The 12,796-nt window shown below is 33.7% G+C and overlaps 1 protein-coding gene across 1 annotated transcript in view; it reads left to right on the forward strand.

Annotated features, from left to right (window-relative positions):
* Positions 1 to 12,796, forward strand: part of DYNC2H1 (dynein cytoplasmic 2 heavy chain 1) — a 419,160-nt gene that overhangs the window by 324,921 nt on the left and 81,443 nt on the right. Inside the window, exon 84 of the mRNA XM_037841237.1 lies at positions 10,633 to 10,842. Coding sequence (XP_037697165.1) covers positions 10,633 to 10,842 — 210 coding nt within the window. The remainder of the gene's footprint in view (positions 1 to 10,632; positions 10,843 to 12,796) is intronic.

Here is a 12,796-nt window from a genome sequence, read left to right on the forward strand (position 1 = left end):
GTTATGTATATAACTTATTTGCCTCCTAAGACACAACCCAAGTTTAGAAACTCAGATTAGCTCTCGGCCTTTGTCCAAACCCCCTGGAGCCTGGGTAGAATATGATATCATGGGAACATTGAGATAATTGTGTTTAGGGGCACAGATTGTAGTATATGCTGTGGGAAGATTTTATTTTAGGGAAAGCATCGGGAAGAAATCATAGTGATAAATTAAGTTGACTCTACAAGTGAATTATCATTCCTAAGGGACTAGACAGAGAAGAAGGAAACCAGGGATTCCAGGCTAAAACAAACAATCAAAGGGAAGGCTAAAAGGTAGATTCTGGAGTAATTTTCTAGGTTCATTGGCATGTGACAGCTTTGGCTTTTATTGTTCCTGCTGAAGGTAGGTAAGTGTCCTCAGGACAAACCTAGGATTCATTCCTTTTCAGTCCATCCTGCATAGTCGTCTTAAAATTACTTTTCTTAAAATTCTTCTTGAAAAACTCGTTAGATTATTTAGGAATAAAATAAAATATCAATTCCTTAATATAACCATTTGTGGTCTCTTCCCAGGCTCGCTTTCTATCTTCCTTCTGACTTTTTTTTTTTTCCTACCACATGTCCCACTCTTGCTACATTAGAATACTTGCTATTTTTTGGAACATGCCAGGTACTTTTAAACATTTGTGTCTCTTCTGGTGTTTACCTTTGCATAAACTTACTTTCCTGTCTGTTCATTGGATAACGCTATAATCCTTAATAGTCTAATACAAGTACCATTTTCTTTTTGTAGCTTTCCAGAGATATGTACATTGTAAATACTGTGACAAGAAAAGATGGGCACACTATTGCCCCTCCCTCAAGAAGCTCACAAATATGTGCAGATAAAAAGAATCACTTTAGCTCTATTTGGGGCTTTGGCTGATTATATGAAACCTCTTAAATAATCTCTTTAAAAGTCACTTTTCCTTAATTTCCAATTCAGTAGTAATTTTTTATATATAAGAAGCAACATAGGAGTTAGAATTGTTAATTGAAAAGACTATAATTTTCTTTCCCAAGATACACTTCTTAGTTAAGAAGTGTTATATTTTCAATATAAAAACACATTTTTATTTTTAAGGAGTGTAAGATTATTTGCCATGGTATAAAATGTCATTATTAGGACATACTTTTTTTTTCTTCCTGTGCAAGAAATATATAACTGCAGTTTGTGAAAGTTCCCACTAGATGAAGTATTTATTTCCTATTGGAGCTGGCTATTGCCAAGAGAATTTGTTAAACGGTGTGGCCAAGGTTTATATGCAGCTGGTTTTCACCTCTACACGCATCCCACTCAGTTACAGACAACCTCTGTTTTGAAAATATGGTTTATATGCCTGTTTCCAGGAGCCTGGCAGTTACACATATTTTGAATTCTCATTACTAATATAACATAGTGGTAAGAACATGGCTTCTAGAAGCAGCTTCTGGGATTCTCACCTTAGCATTAGCACTTACTACTTTGTAGCATAGGAAAATTACTCAACTTCTGTGTCTCACGTCTCTTATCTTTAAAATGGGAATAATGATAGTACTTACCTCATAGGAGTCATTAGGGCTAAATGAGTTAATATATGTAAAGCTTTTGTAATAGTGCCTGGTATATGTAAGTGCTCTCTTATTAATTTTACTTTTATTGAAGGTACAAAGATTTATAATATATGGAGATAACTTCATTTGCCTCCTTCCCAAGCAATTATTTTCGATATTTGCATAATTCTATTATTATTCAGTCATCATCCTAATAGTATAATTAAGTATCTAGTTTGTTTTAATGGTTATTCTAGGAACTGTATATAAATAGCCATGAACAAAACAGTCATGGTCATGGTACCGATCCCATAGAGTTTGTAGTTAGTTTGTAAGGAAATATGTTTAATAATTGAAGAAGTAAGGAAATATATTATTGCAAATTATTGTAACTGCTCTGGAAGGAATGGACAGATGCTATTAGAATAAGAGAAGACCAATTTTAGACTGTGATAGTTTGGATATCTAATTGATAGTTGGATATACAAATGGGGAGCTCAAAAAAGCTGTTTGGGCTCTGATATAAATTTGGGACTTGTCACCATGTAGGGGGCATTTAAGTCATTGGAAAGCATTGTATCATCTAAAGAGAGTACAGTGAGAGAGAGAGAGAGAAGAAAGAGGGCTTACTATTGAGCCTTGAGGAATGCCAGCTTTAGAGTTGTTGTCAGGAAAGGAGTGGCCAGAGTATTAGTGAGGGGAAACAGAAACAAGCTAAACCGAAAAAAGGACACAGAAGACTGTGGTGTCATAGAAACCTTGAGAAAAGAGTGTTTCATCAGGGACAGAATTGTTAACTATGCACAATTGCTTCTGAGGAGTTGAACAAAAAGAGGACAGAATGAATCACTGGGTTTTCTGAATAAAAGTCACGAGTGACTTTGAAAGAACAGTTTAGGTATAATGAAGGAACTGAAAGTTAGATTTGAAAGGTTTGAGATTTGAAATAGAATGAACATGAGGTAAGGAGATGGAGACAGGATGTATAGACTGCTCTTTCTATAAATGAGCTATAAAGGAGAGCAGAGAAATAAGGTAATCAAGATATGGGACCCAGTAAACTTTTTCTGAAAGATGGGAAGTACTAAAGGGTTTGTAGGCTAGTGGGAATGATTGAGTAGAAGTGGTTGAAGACGATGAAGAATTCAGCAAATTTTGTAAAATGATCAAAAAACTGAAACAATGACTTTTTTTGTTAAAAGGGGTTATTGATGAATATCAACTTCCTATCTTCTGAATATAATTTTAAAATGTATTTTCTTTCAGACATTTAAGATAACTTGATATTACTACTACCCTTAATGCAAAACCTTCTGAGGCTTAATCTTGCTTGCTTTTCTTTCCTAGGTTTTGGCTACATAGAATCCCACCATACCACAATTACAGGTTTATGTGGTTTGTTTGTTTGAATATTTTTAATTATTAGTTCAATAGAGATATATGAAGTATTCTTCCCACACTCTACAGCTTTTGATATAGCCCCAGCTATTCCATTTAGCACTTCTGAACATCGTATTTCAATCCAGTGTATACACTTAAGTTTCAGCTTTCTGGTCCTTTGGTTTTTGACTTTGCTGATTTAACCAAATGGACTGCTACACAGTTGCTAAATATCCTTGTTCCTAATTTAATCTTTATATGTCCACTATATAGATGATGCAATAGACATTTGATTTAAATATACTGATACCTGGTCCAGTTTTAGTTTGATTTTATCCTGAACCCTTTTGCTTGAGATGCCTTGTGCTATTGCAGCTTTGAGAAACTTTTTAAATGTGATTTTCATAACAAAAGTAAATATACAAGCATATTTTGATTATTTTGAAGTAGTTTTCTCTGTACTCAGTTTTTTTTCACTCCCTTCCCGTTTATTTTCTTAACAAGAACTATTGTTTAAAGAGAAAAATCTATGTATTTAAGGTATGTTTATGAGTAACCTGGAGAGGAGCTCTACCAGCATGTTGTTCCAACCAAGAGAGAATGTTTATCTGGCAGTTCTGAGGATTCTAGTATACAGCAATTTCACAATTGCAAGTATGATGTGAGTTTTGAAAAGTATATGCCTCACAGTGACTTGCCATCTTAAACAATTTTTTTACTCCATCATTATGAGAAGTTAAAAATCAGTTTTCTAAGTCAGAAATCTAGAAGACCCAGTTACATTTTTAACAGATAATTAATAGCTTACTTACAAGATGGAAACCCATTTTTTTCTTTTGTTTAGTTTTTTTTGTTTGTTTTTGCCTTTATCAACGGAAGAAAATGAATGTATTAAGTGTCATTATACTGACTATTAGATTAATTATAGTTGTAACTATAAATGTAATTTCTGCTAATTTTTGGCAAGCAAGATCATTATTATCAACAATTTGCTCTATTTTCCTATTCTTAAAATAGTAAAAACTATAAAAGGTAATAGTGAAATTTATGGTGTAGAAATACAACTACTTGTAAACATTCCTCTTCAATAGGTAGCAAACTCAAGATTTAAGGTCTCTTTGTCTTCAGCATTTTTAAATCTAGAGGTTTGCTATGCTGCCTTCAGTAAAGTAACATTTTGTAACAGAATAGACTAACATATAATATTAACTAAAATTTAAGTAATGCTTCTGTGGAATAAGTTCTTTTTTATTCTTTTTATTAAATGTATAGGTATTAGGGGGAAAACTAGTCATTTGATTATATAATTCCATTTAACAAAAATAAAAATAAAAATAACCTCTTACATTCTTGCACACAACAGTTTGCCCCAGTATAAATATATGAAATAAAAATAATGAACTTCCTCCTCCATATGTTGGAGGAGCAGTTGCTTTAATAGCATGAGGTTGCTTTTTACATTTTTATAGATTGGGGTAATTATTCTCCTTTTTTTTCTTGCAAAGATGGGCACATGCAATTCAGAAAACTCTTTTAACTTCATTAAAACTTAACACAAACTTTTTTATGGTTTAATTTTTATGATACAGACATTTATATTGGTCAGTTTCAGTAATCCTAAATATTTTTAGTACATCTCCAACCCTATCCCACCCTACTCCCACTTACCTTACCCTCACTCCCAAATCCCTTCACTTCATTCAAGCAATAGATTAAAACAATAAATTGAAACAATAAATTTCTGAGTATTGTTCTTAGGAAGGTATGCCAGAGGTCACTTTGCTTGTGTTATTTTCCTTGTGAGAATGAATAATATGTGTAAAGATCCCTGCTTTAAGTTCTTTCATTGTAGGACTGGCTGCCTTAACTCTACAATTAAGGAAAGGGTTTTCCCATTTATTTAAAGAGAAATCAGTTCACTTAAGTTGGGCTAATCAGGTTAAGCCCCTGGGAGACTAAATTGCTAGGCCATTGTTATGGCAGGGACTGCTTAGATACTTAAGGTTTTTACTTTCAAGTGGAGAGCTAAAATCAAATAAATATAGTTTGAGCATTACTTTTAATGGAGAATTAAATGGCATGTGAGTCCATTAACTGTTTTCTTAGTGTTGTGAAATTTACATCTCATTGAAATGAAAAGAATTAGTGATGTCTTGCTAAAGGGAGTAACCCCTAATTTTAATCTGATTCCAATACATTATTTTAAAATTCTGTTCTTTGTGCAGTAACATTTTTGAGGATTTTTACATCTGAGAGTACCTTTATTTCACCTTCACATGTAGCTGGTAGTGTAGCTTCATATCCACTTCTGCCTTCCCAATTTTTTTCTTAGAAAGTATTGCTCATTTGACTTTCATATATATGTGTATGTATATGTATATATCTTTTCTGTATTCTGTCCACTACCCCAAAAAAAGATAATCATGATATTCCACATACATGTATACTTCCCTTGCTGCATGATCATAAAGAGTTCTTTTTTTTTTATATTCACTTTATTGAGATATAGTCACATACCACGCCGTCATACAAAACAAATTGTACATTCAATTGCTCACAGTACCATTACATAGTTGTACATTCATCACCTAAATCAATCCCTGACACCTTCATTACCACACACACAAAAATAACAAGAATAATAATTAAAGTGAAAAAGAGCAATTAAAGTAAAAAAGAACACTGGGTGCCTTTGTCTGTTTGTTTGTTTCCTTCCCCTATTTTTCTACTCATCCATCCATAAACTAGACAAAGGGGAGTGTGATCCTTATGGCTTTCCCAATCCCATTGTCACCCCTCATAAGCTACTTTTTTATGCAATTGTCTTCAAGATTCATGGGTTCTGGGCTGTAGTTTGATAGTTTCAGGTATCCACCACCAGCTACCCCAATTCATTAGAACCTAAAAAGGGTTGTCCATATTGTGCGTTAAGAGTGCCCACCAGAGTGACCTCTCAGCTCCTTTTGGAATCTCTCTGCCACTGAAGCTTATTTCATTTCCTTTCACATCCCCCTTTTGGTCAAGAAGATGTTCTCCATCCCACGATGCCGGGTCTACATTCCTCCCCGGGAGTCATATTCCACGTTGCCAGGGAGATTCACTATCCTGGGTGCATAAAGATGTTCTTTTAAAATTTTTTGCAAAAATATTAGAAAGCCTCATTCAACTCCCAAACAGCCTTTCTCCTCTTTGATACTCAGATTATGTTCTGAAACATCTATCCTGAAATCTTTCTTGTTGATTTTCCTGTTACTTCTCTGATTCAAGTCTGCCAATTCATGTATCTTTTTGCTGAAAAGTTTAATGTTGATCTCAGGCTTATTTCTTTATATATAATCTGCTTTTTCCCTCTAGAATATTGTCACTGATCTCCTTAAGTTTCACCATAACAAGCATAGGTATGGGATACATATATGTATTCTGTTTGATACTCTTGAGAGCTTTCAATCCCAAGAGCCAGTCATTTTACCTATATCTGTTTCAGTCTGCTCCCCATACCATTTGGACCCCATGATACCTGATTGTGTTCCCATTCACAATAAAATAAATAAAGATGAAGATTAAAAAACCCAACACTGAGTTTTTGATGTAGTTATTCCTTTCTTTCTTCTCAGCTTATGGTTACATTTGGGTGCATTTAAGAAGTTGCTTTAATATTTAATATTTAATGCTTTTATTCAACATTTTTAGTTGTTTTCAGTAGGGATGTAGATTTGGGTATCTAGCCCTGTTAGAAACAAAAGCTGAAATTATCTCTATTTCTTATTTCAATAAATTGTAAAATAAGATTATATGTTTGATAGGTTATTGCACTTTGCTTATAGACTTTTTTTTCTGTTTGATAATGATATGCAGCATTGGAATTATTTTTCATTTGCTCATTGAGCTGTTGCACTGGCTTTTGAAATGCCAACTGCTCCTTTTAACCTTGAAGTTATGAACCAACCTGTTCACTATTTAAGAACCGTTGGGCTTTTCTCAAACTTTTTCAAAGAAGTGAAAGCATTTTGTGGTGTTTAATTGCCTTCCTGTAGAGTCACTTATGCACATAAAACATACCAAGAAGCATTCCATTATCATGAAAAGAATATCATGCATCATTTGATTATTAGGAGGGCATAGAAAAAAAGACAAACTATTCATTTTAAGTCAGTTTTAAGCAGTGTCCTCCTATTGTTTCTCCAAACAGGTACAGAATCTCAAATTATATGATAGTCCGTGTCATTCTTCATAACCCACCCTTCTCTCTCACTTTTTAAATATTGCTAACAGTGTTAAAGTATAGCAAAATAACTGGATATGGAAATGCATGTTGTGCCTGGCACATGGTACTCTGTGAACCCTTCCTTCTCCTTAAATACCATGGTCTGTATTGGGCCTCCTAGTGTGAGATTGCATTGTTACTCTTATTCTACTATATAAACTCTTTCCTTGATAGCATCACTGAGCAAAATCATTCCTCTGGCTGTTTTGGAGCAGATAGTCTATTAAAGATAGTTTCATAGAAATGAAATCGTCTTATTAACATACCATCTTATGTCTTTATAACCTAGTTTTCGAATTTTTTGCAATTTTTGTCCTGTATACCCAACTTATACATAAATAATGCCTTTCTATAAAAGATCCAAGGAATTCAGACAAAACTAAAATTCTCCTCAACAATTATGTATACCAATCCTGTACTTCTCCCTAGAGATAACTAGTGTGTTTAGTGTTTATTAATAGCACAGTATTATAAATATAAATTATGAAATTCTCAAGGCATATGAAATAGCAAATAACATATCTCAAACTAAAGCTCCTTTGTTTTTATATTCTCTAGCCTCCTCTCAATTTTTCTTGTAAAGAAACGTTGATAGCTTTAAAGCATCAGCTTCAATGCATCAGATCTTTTGGAATACTCCCCTCCTCTATTTTTCAGGTTTGGCTTTACTTACTCTGCTAGTCCCCAGCAGTTTTGCCTTCTATCTCAGCTCTTCAACACTTCACTTCTGACATACGTCAATTTATTAGATAATTATCTCACATTTGTACTGATTGATCTCTGGCTGCTCAGTTAAGTAAAATACCTTTAATCTCAAATAAACTGAACTAAATGAACATTAAAACATGACCACTTTCCTTTGATCCACCTGATAATTTGGTATGAAAGGGAATAGTTACCAAGCTTAGAAATAACCTTTTTCCTAGCAGCTCTGTGATCAGATAATGATTTTCTCTGAATACATTTAGCTTTTTTAATGACAAAATAAACTTTAAAATGTCAAGGCCATCATTCAAAAGTGCACAATTCAGTCTATTGTATTTACTCATGAAAACATTTCTCTTTTAATAAGGAATGGATTAAAGATTTGGCTGTCCCCCTTGATAGTGTCACCAAAAAATCATACTGTACATATTGTAATTTGCTCATGTGGTGATTGTAGCTGTATTTTAATAAAAAATAATTATTATTTTGAATATTTTTTTGAGTGTTAAGATTATGTAAAACAATGTAACATGTTGGTACTGTGGTAAAATTTCTCTATTCTTAATCCTTTTAGAATGTCTAAAATATCTATTTTATTTTTAGACTTAGTTAATTTTTAATTAATATTTTGTGAAGGCCTATGAGAAATGAGTTATGTTATTACGTATATTTTAATATCCTTCGCTATATTCTGCTTATGTTTCTTTACCACTTATTAATTTAATCACAGCTTATGTAGTACAGTTTGCCTTACTGGTCTCCATTTTTTTCTCCATATTGTTTTCATCTGTTTGTTGATCAAACCTTTGTCAAGACCCTGCTGTAGGCCAATTTTTCCTTTGGTTCTTATGGCTAAATTTAGCAGCCTTTTAGACCAGCACTGTCCAATAGAAATATGTGGGGAACAAATGAGAACTGCATACGTAATTTTTAATTTTCTAGCAGCCCATTTAAATAAGCACAAACAGGTGAAATTAATTTTAATAAGAAGTTGTTTAATTCAATCTATCAAAAATATTAGCATATCGCCATGTAATCAATATAAAATTAATGTGATATTTTACATCCTTTTTTCATATTGTCTTCAAATTCCAGTGTATTTTGCACTTACTGCACATATCTAGACCATAGTGCTTACTTGAATTCCTTTTGAATTTTAGATGTTCTTGTTAGTTACTCTCTTTCTCTAAATCAGCCTTTTAAAAATACAGTGCATTAATAAGCTTTCTATTTGCTTGGGTTTAGATAAATGGATGCTTGCTTGAATGATGTATATTTGAGTGTCCTTGTTTTAAAAAATAACAGTGCAAATTTGTCACATCATGTAATAGAGTGGATTAAAATCCACAAAATCCACTTTTAAATAAAAAAAATTGCTAATCTCACTTAATGTAAAATTTATTAATGTTTAATACCACAGATTATTTACTTATGGGAAAGTTGTTTCAATATAGAGAATCATGGATGGTCTATAACCAAAATTTTATTTCAGAGTTTTATTACCTATTTGATTCAGGTTAGAGGTGTGTTAAGTGTTATTTATTGCATGCTCTGGTTCAAATTGTTAATTCTGTTTCAATGTTGAGAGTAATGGTTCTAATTAATTTTTGTTAAAAGACTTTTTTCTCCTCTAGATTGTTTTGAATTTATAATTATTTAAGTGTGTACATTTATGTGTGTGCCTCAAAAATAATTGTGGCATGTTTATTATTTTAAATATAGCAGTATAGTAGGAGTGAAAATACTTAAATTTGAGCTCATAGCCTAAACCTTTCTTCAGGAATATAGAAATTTTATGCCAATAAAATGTATTTAATGGTGATTTTTCTGAGGTAAGTAAAGTAAATATATTCCCCAATGTCAATAGCCATGCTATATCATCATATTATTACATTCTGTATTATGCTAAATAGATGAAAAAAAGACAACACTCTGGTAGACAGCATGAATGTGACAACTAGTAGAACAAACAGAAGGGGTCCTTAATGAGACTTATTAAACAGAAAAAAGTACACTGAAAAAATTAGGATAGTAGTTAAGGGAAGAAGCCTCTCCAAATTTATCCTTTAGCAGTTATTTGAGAACACTATTGAAGGTGAAATCTTTTCCCTTTAACCTTATAAGCCATTTAAAAACAAATAAGATTCCTTGAGTTTTTCTTAATAATATGAGAAGCCCCAGAAATTCTATATGTCACAGACTTTATTAAAGTATAGATGTCCAAATAAATACTAAGATGTAATATTCACTGGTTTTGACTGCAGGATCTTTAGTGTAGTTTCCTACTTTACATAATGGTAATTTTCAAATTGAAAATTTTATTTCAAAGCAGTGATCTGTTCTACTCCGTTTAATGGTTGAGTGGTAGTGTATCTGTTTTGATCTGTTTGTATTGGCTTAGGGGGTGCCATTCTTTCCATCTTCTTTTCTTTCCTCCCACCCCCCTTCTTTTATTCTTTTCTTTTCTGACTACTGCTTCTCAAGATGAGTTCCCTTTTTACTACTCTTAATTCCCACACCCACACCATTTTAAATATCAGTGAACTCCGGAATTCCCTTTCTATGTACTTGCAGACTTATTAAATTTGGCCATTCATAAAGCAAGCATATTTCAAAGTAGTTCTGAAACAGGATAGAGCAACAAAAGAATAATATATGAATTATTTTAATATGTTGATGATTTTTGTCGTTTTTCAGTAAATATGACATGACATATTCTTCTTCTAGAATTCAAACCTGATTCATCAGAAAGTGTCTCCTCCTAATGATCGACAGGGATCTCCAATATTATCATTCATCATTCTTGAACAATTCAACGCCATTCGCTTAGTGCAAAGTGTTCATCAGTCACTTGCAGCTCTCAGCAAAGTCATCAGAGGAACTACATTATTGAGTTTAGAAGTACAAAAATTGGCAAGTGCTTTATTAAACCAAAAGGTAAGCTGATCCTAACTGTATATGTTTATGTTTCATTTTGTAAGTGGCCCTTCCTTAGTATATATGTCAGGAATCTTATAGTTAATAGTGTCAGAAAACCCAGGTCGCACTAAGCCTCATAGGAGTTGATTGATGTAACTGAGAGTCCAGAGGTAGCTGGCATTAAGTCAGCTGATGCAGGGGCTTAAAATTGTCATTAGGACCTGAGCTCCTGCGTTTGTGTTATCTATCTGTTTATCTGTCATCTATATATCTAATCAATACATGTGATTTATGACTTACTTTGTGTTGCTTTCCTCTATGTATATAGTGGTACCCTAGCCCAAAGCTTATATCCACTGTGTTACAAGTCTAACAGAAAGGAGAACTCCTATTTCCTGGTAATTCAAGAAAATATCTTGGAATTAGCTTTGACCCAAAACTATTGGCTTATGTCTTGTGCCTATTCCTTTATTAGTTCTGTGGGCAGGGTATGCAACAGCTAAAGCAAAGTGCTGATCCCAGGAGCTGGGATGGATTTAGCTCCATCTGTAACACTCATACTGAGAAAAAAGAAAGGATGGTTGCCCAGTGGAAAATCAGGGTTCTTTTAGCAAAAGAAGGGGAAATCAACATTCTTCTGCTGAATAATTGGACCATTTTATATGAGTGAATTCCACAATTTATTGGATAGAAACAAAAAGAAATATGAAGTACCTTTTTTTAAATTCATTTTATTGAGATATATTCACATACCATGCAGTCATACAAAACAAGTCATGCATTTGATTGTCCACAGTACCATTACGTTGTGCATTTATCCCCAAAATCAATCCCTGACACCTTCATTACCACACATAAAAATAACAAGAATAATAATTAAAGTGAAAAGCGGCAATTAAAGTAAAAAAGGACACTGGGTGCCTTTGTTTGTTTGTTTTTTTCCTTCCCCCATTTTTCTACTCATCCATCCATAAAGTAGGCAAAGGGGAGTGTGGTCCATATGGCTTTCCCAATCCCATTGTCACCCCTCATAAGCTACATTTTTATACAATCATCTTCAAGATTCATGGGTTCTGGGTTGTAGTTTGATAGTTTCAGGTATCTTCCGCCTGCTACCTCAATTCATTAGAACCTAAAAAGGGTTGTCTATATTGTGAATAAGAGTGCCCACCAGAATCACCTCTTGTCTCCTTTTGGAATCTCTCTGCCACTGAAGCTTATTTCATTTCCTTTCACATCCGCCTTTTGGTCAAGTAGATGTTCTCCATCCCACGATACCAGGTTTACATTCCTCCCCGGGAGTCATATTGCACGTTGCCAGGGAGATTCACTCCCCTGGGTGTCTGATCCCACATAGGGAGGAGGGCAATGATTTCACCTGCCAAGTTGTCTTAGCTAGAGAGAGAGGGCCACATCTGAGCCACAAAGAGGCATTCCAGCGGAGACTCTTAGGCACAATTATAGGCAGGCCTAGCTTCTCCATTGCGGTAACAGTCTTCCCAAGGGCAAGTCCTATGGTAGAGGGCTCAGCTTATCAAACCACCAGTCCCCTATGTCTGTGAGCACATTAGCAACCATTGAGGTGGGGCAACCCAATACTCCTGCATTCTCCACCAGCTCAAGGGGGCTCTGCGTATTATTTTTCCTAATTTTTTTTTTTAATTAACTTTTTTTTAAAGCAACTGTATAAAAAATTTAAAAAATTTTTAAAAAATTAAAAAAGCATACACTAAAAGAACATTTCAAAGAGACCATAACAAGGGAGTAAGAAAAAGACAACTAACCTAAGATAACTACTTTACTTCCAACATGTTCTTACTCTACCCAAGAAAGTAACCTAATATAGCAACATTTCTGTGAACTTGTTCCCACTATACCCATCAGAAATTAACAGACCATAGTCATTCCTGGGCATTCCCAGAACATTAGATTTACCCACAATAGCTTATCTGTTATTGGATTATCGTTCCCC

The sequence above is a fragment of the Choloepus didactylus genome, chromosome 6 (genome assembly GCF_015220235.1).
Source record: "Choloepus didactylus isolate mChoDid1 chromosome 6, mChoDid1.pri, whole genome shotgun sequence".
NCBI lineage: Eukaryota > Metazoa > Chordata > Mammalia > Pilosa > Megalonychidae > Choloepus > Choloepus didactylus.